Source organism: Apaloderma vittatum, unplaced genomic scaffold (genome assembly GCF_000703405.1).
Source record: "Apaloderma vittatum isolate BGI_N311 unplaced genomic scaffold, ASM70340v1 scaffold3627, whole genome shotgun sequence".
Classification (NCBI taxonomy): Eukaryota; Metazoa; Chordata; class Aves; order Trogoniformes; family Trogonidae; genus Apaloderma; species Apaloderma vittatum.
Genome location: NW_009725522.1, coordinates 6,474 through 11,770, shown reverse-complemented (window position 1 = coordinate 11,770; position 5,297 = coordinate 6,474). Strand labels below are relative to the sequence as shown.

The 5,297-nt window shown below is 51.8% G+C and overlaps 1 protein-coding gene across 1 annotated transcript in view; it reads right to left on the bottom strand.

The window, feature by feature from the left end:
* The window catches only part of LOC104276547 (disintegrin and metalloproteinase domain-containing protein 19-like), a gene marked incomplete at its 5' end in the record, with an annotated part of 16,362 nt that overhangs the window by 5,066 nt on the left and 5,999 nt on the right, over window positions 1-5,297 (bottom strand). Inside the window, 5 exons of the mRNA XM_009872918.1 lie at window positions 6-81; window positions 1,059-1,136; window positions 2,572-2,776; window positions 3,451-3,559; window positions 4,548-4,743. Of these exons, the coding sequence (XP_009871220.1) occupies window positions 6-81; window positions 1,059-1,136; window positions 2,572-2,776; window positions 3,451-3,559; window positions 4,548-4,743 (664 nt within the window). The remainder of the gene's footprint in view (window positions 1-5; window positions 82-1,058; window positions 1,137-2,571; window positions 2,777-3,450; window positions 3,560-4,547; window positions 4,744-5,297) is intronic.

Sequence of the window (5,297 nt, the reverse complement as noted above, 5' to 3'; positions counted from 1 at the left end):
GCTGCCCCCCAAGCCAGGCTCCCCACAGTGGGGGGGACCCCAGCCGGCATCGCAGTGGCAGTTCTTGTTGCTGTTGCAGACCTGCAGAGAGAGAAGAAGGGTTGGAGATCATGAGGGACATGTGGAAACGATGCTCTGTATGGTGGGGATAAGCACCAATGGCAGGGATCCCAGCTGACGGAGTTTAACCATCTCCAACATTCACCCCTTGAACATCAATTTGATCGCATCTGTGTTGCTCTCAAATCTGTGACTGTGATGTACAGAGATATTTTCTTGCTGGTGCTTTTGTTTCCCTTCTCTTACTGGCCCAGGTTGCCCAGAGCAGCTGTGGCAGCCCCCCCCCGGGAGTGCCCCAGGGCCGGGTGGAGGGCTGGTGGGAGGTGTTTCTGCCCAGGGCAGTGGGGTGGAACAAGATGATCGTTCAGGTCCCTTCCAATTCAACCCATTTGATGACTCTATTCTACAAGTCTTTGCAGAAGCCTTGAAGAGAGAGACCTTACGCCTTCAGTCTTCACAGCGCTTGACTAGACAAGCCTAACGCCCTTAACATTTTGTGTTAGGCCAGAAGTTTGTTAAAACATCTTCCCCTTGGGATCTTCCCTTTCAACCACAGCATTGTTGCTTTCTCTGACAAAGCCTTGCCATTCTCCAGAGGTCAAATCTTTGTAGCCTTTAAGCTTTGGACAAGAGTGACTCTTTCTATCTGCTGATCCACTGCCCTGCCTTTTTGCAGCCCCAGTTGTGTTTCTGACTCTTGCTTTTCTCTCAGAGGGAACAGGCACCTGCTCCGAGCTCTAAACATTCTCCAGTTCAAACTGGACCCTGATCCAAATTTTGCAGATGGCCCTTACATCACAAACAATCTTCTTCCTCTAACTTGGACATGGGTAAGGAAAGTTCTCAGCTCGGGCTCACCCGTAGCTGATTCATGAGAGAGTTATGAAAAGCAGATGCCCGCTGTGTTGCAAGGCTCACCCCTGTGGGAGACACTCGGTTTCGCTTAAGAAGTTGCGCTCATCTCTGGAACCTGCTGTAGATCTCGGGCAACAACTCACCCCATGGCCATTGCACCGGGAAACACACTTTTCCAGCTCAAAAAGGGAGGCATTCTGGCACCGGCGATCTTTGCAAACCTGAAAGAGAGCCAAGAAGCTGAGGTTAAAGTCCTGAGAGAGAGAGGATGGTGATCTTCTGCTTCACAAGATGGGAGCCCTCTAGAAGGATGTCGTCCATTGGAAAATGCAGGTTGGTTAAATTGTGTTGTTCTAGGTCATTGTATTTCACTCCAGCTTTCAGCACAGCTGAGGAAACCTCTGCCATTCCCCCATCCAGGAGAGCTCAGCAGAGACCAGTCACCACCACTCCCACCTCCTTCCCCCGAAAATCCACCTGGCAGCTCCTGGAGAAGGCCTTTTCCATCTGGCCCTAAAATGCTGGCACTAGCCAAAAAAAAAAAGCAAACTGCACTAGATTTCAAAGCCAGTCATCCTTTCTTGTGAAAATGCCAACATGTTTGGTCTCCAATCCCAAGCTGAGATGAAAATTTCACCACTCAAATGCCAACTAGCAAACACCATATCTGGACAGCAACTCTGTGTGGCGTTCATCCCTGCTACCATGTTCTCCTACCAGGCTCCTGCTCTTTCCGAGCTGAACTGAGCCTCTGTGAAGTACCTGGAGATGCAGAGGCTGTAAGAGCCTGATGCTCAGTTAGTAGCATCTGCTTGGATCTGTCGTCTTGATTCCTAACGCAGCCTTCCCCTGGCAAACAGTTCACTCACAGGAGGAAGCCTCGTCCATCGAGTCCTGGGGCATGTAGAGTTGGGTTGACGGTTGGACTAGATGATCTTAGAGGTCTTTTTCAACCTTGTTTCTATGATTCTATGATTTTAATTCTTGTTGGGGTTGCTCCACTATGCATTAAATCAGTAAAGAAGCATGGAGGCCAGAGAGATGAATCTACATCATAAGCATCTGGTGCTGTCTAGAAATACCCCTGGCTGAGAGGTCACCAGGGTGACATCTGCAAGCGTGGAGGAAACCGTGTCATAGAATCATAGAGTCGTAGCAATCATCTAATCCAACCCCTGCCATGGGCAGGGACACCCTTAATCAGCCCAGGTTGTTCACGGCCTTATCCAACCTGGCCTTGAACATCTCCAGGGAGGGGGCAGCCACAACATCTCTGGGCAATTTATTCAAATTCTTGCCACCCTTGGACTGAAGAATTTCTTCCTAAGATCTAATCTAAATCTGTTTAACTTAAATCCATTTCCCCCTATCCTATCGGTGGAACCTTTTGTCAAAAGTCCCTCCTCAGCCTTCCTGTAGGTTCTCTTCAGTTATTAGAAGGCAGTTTTAAGGTCCCCCTTATACTGAACAACGCCAGCTCCTGCAGCCTGTCCTCATAGCAGAGGTGCTCCAGCCTCTGGATCATCTTTGTGGCCTCCTCTGAACAGCTGTCCCAGCTGTACCACAGAAAAGAGACAATGTCCACGTTGGAGCTAGGATAAAAGACAAGGAGATGATCTCTTGTAGAAGACTCCAGCCCTAGGAAGAAGTACTCACCATCCCATCTCCACATTTCGTCCCCGTCATCACCAGCCCAGGGTCAGAGAGGTCTTCCTCATCGTCCTTCGCGGTGTACATGTAGGTGCCTCGGCACTTCACCTCCCGCCCGTTGAAACGGATGGTGGTATCAATGGACACAGTGTTGGTCCCCTGGGGCTTCTTAGCTGAGCTCTGGCACTGGATCTTGCCACACATAGCATCCCTAGGAGCAAGGCAGGAGATGTGGGCAGCGGCCACCTCAGCCTCCTTGCCCCATCACCCCTTGCCCCACTGCCTGCTGGCTCACCTCCCTCTGAATCACAGAATCATAAAAGCACAGAATCACAGCACGTTCAGGGTTCGAATGGACCTCAAAATATCATCTAGTCCAACCCTCCTGCAAGAGCGGGATCATCCAGAGTAGGTCACACCGGAACGTGTCAAGGTGGGTCTCCAGAGAAGGAGACTCCACAACCTCTCTGGGCAGCCTGTGCCAGGGCTCTGGCACCCTCACAGGGAAAAAGTTTCATGGCCATGGTGATGGGAAGAGGCTCAGCAAGTTCACGAAGAACTTAGATAAATCATGGACAGCACAGAGAAATGCTGGAGGGAACAGTCATGCTGGAGGGAGCATCCCTGGTCTAACTGAGAATACTGGAGAGCACACGCTCCCTAAATAGCATCTCCTGATGATTTTCTGTCGTTGATTTTCCCTTCAGGCTGGGAGGTGATACTGTGGGAAGGAAGGACCTGGTGTCTTCCTGAGGCCCAAAATGGAGCTGGCCTGAGGAGTGATGGCAGAAGGTTGAGGCAGGACCCTGCAGGGGTGGGCAGTGGTGGGGCCGTGGGTGCAGGAGGAGGAAATAGGGCACCCATGGGTGCCAGTGCTGCACCCACCTCTTGTCGCATTTGACATAGCGTCCTTGGCTGTCTTTGCCGCAGTTGCCGTAGGTGTTGCCGGCCATGTTCACGTCCTGGAAACAGGCGTCCGGGGCTGGCCAGGCACCTGCAGAGAGGGAGGAATGGTCCCATATGGGATGGGGACATGCAGAATATGGGCCAAGTAACTGAGGATACCGTATATACAGTGTATGAGCACTATGCAGTGCTGAAACCTTACGTGGTATGTAGAATCATAGAATAGTTTTGGCTGGAAAAGACCTTTAAGATCATCAAGTCTATCCATCAACCCAGCCCTACCAAATCAGGTGCTAAACCATGTCCCTAAGCATGATATCTACTTGTCTTTTAAACATCTCCAGGGATGGTGACTCCACCACTGCCCTAGGCAGTCCATGCCAGTGCTTGATAACCCCTTCAGTGAAGAAGTTCCTTCTAATACCCAACCTAAAACCCGCCTGGAGCAATCTGAGGTCATTTCCTCTTGTCCTGTCACTAGCTACTAGGGAGAAGAGACTGACTCCACCTCTCTACAACCTCCTTTCAGGTAGTTGTGGAGAGTAAGAAGGTCTCTCCTCAGCCTCCTCTTCTCCTGTCTGAACAACCCCAGGTCCCTCAGCTGCTCCTCATCAGACTTGTTCTCCAGAGTCTTCTCCAGCTTCATTGCCTTTCTCTGGACCCTCTCCAGCACCTCAGTGTCTTTCTTCTCATGAAGGGTCCAGAACTGAACACAAGATTTGAGGTGCAGCCTCACCAGTGCTGAGCACAAGGGGGAAAATACAGGCTGCCCTGTAGTGTGGAGGTCACTTGAACCATATGGAGTCACGCGCAGCATGGGGTCTATATGTAACGTATGGGTTGTATGCGGTATGGGAGCCACAGGGAATGGGTGGATGGGCACAGCAGAGGACCAGGGACCTGTGAGTGAGCATGCAGAGCATCCCCAGCCCTCCACACCAGTCCCATGGACACAAACCCAAACCCTGGGTGAGGACAGCATACCCCCTCCACCCACTACCCTTGAAACCCCCTGTGCAGACCCAGCGAGCCTCCTGTTTTGGAGAGGGGATGGCAAGGAGCCTGGTGGGACTCACCTGGTCCCCAGAGCTGGACACACTGCTGGTGGTGGGTCATGCACATGCCGTTGTTGCAGTAAGCCTCGCCATAGGCGCAGGAGGAGCCATCCAGCAGGTACACGTTGGCCGGGCAGTAGGGTGAAGCACCCGTGCAGTATTCAGGGAGGTCACAGGATCCTGCTGCTTCCCTGCACATCGTCCCGGCCACCTTTAGCTGCCACAAGAGGAGAGAGAAACATCAGCACTGAGAGAGAAGCATCAGAACTGAGCGGCAGCAAAGGGGACAAGCTGGGATTGCCCCTCCTCCTGGTCCAGCTTGAAGCCATGAACCACGTATAATGCCTCCTGGGGGACCACACAGGGATGTCAAGGGACCACATAAGGATGTGCCCCTGTACTCAGCACTGATGAGGCCACAGCTTGAGTATTGTGTGCAGTTTGGGGCCCTTCAAAACAAGAAGGGTATTGAAGTGCTGGAGTGGGTCCAGAGAAGGGCAACAAAGCTGGGGAAAGGTCTGGAGAACAAGAGTGAAGAGGAGCAGCTGAGGGACCTGGGGTTGTTTAGTCTGGAGAAGAGGAGGCTGAGAGGAGACCTTATTGCCCTCTACAACTACCTAAAAGGAGGCTGTAGTGAGGCTGGTGCTGGTCTCTTCTCTCTAATTACTAATGACAGGACAAAGGGAAATGGCCTCAAGTTGCGTCAGGGTAAGTTTAGATTGGATATTCGGAGGAAGTTCTTTCCTGAACGAGTGGTGAGGCACTGGAACA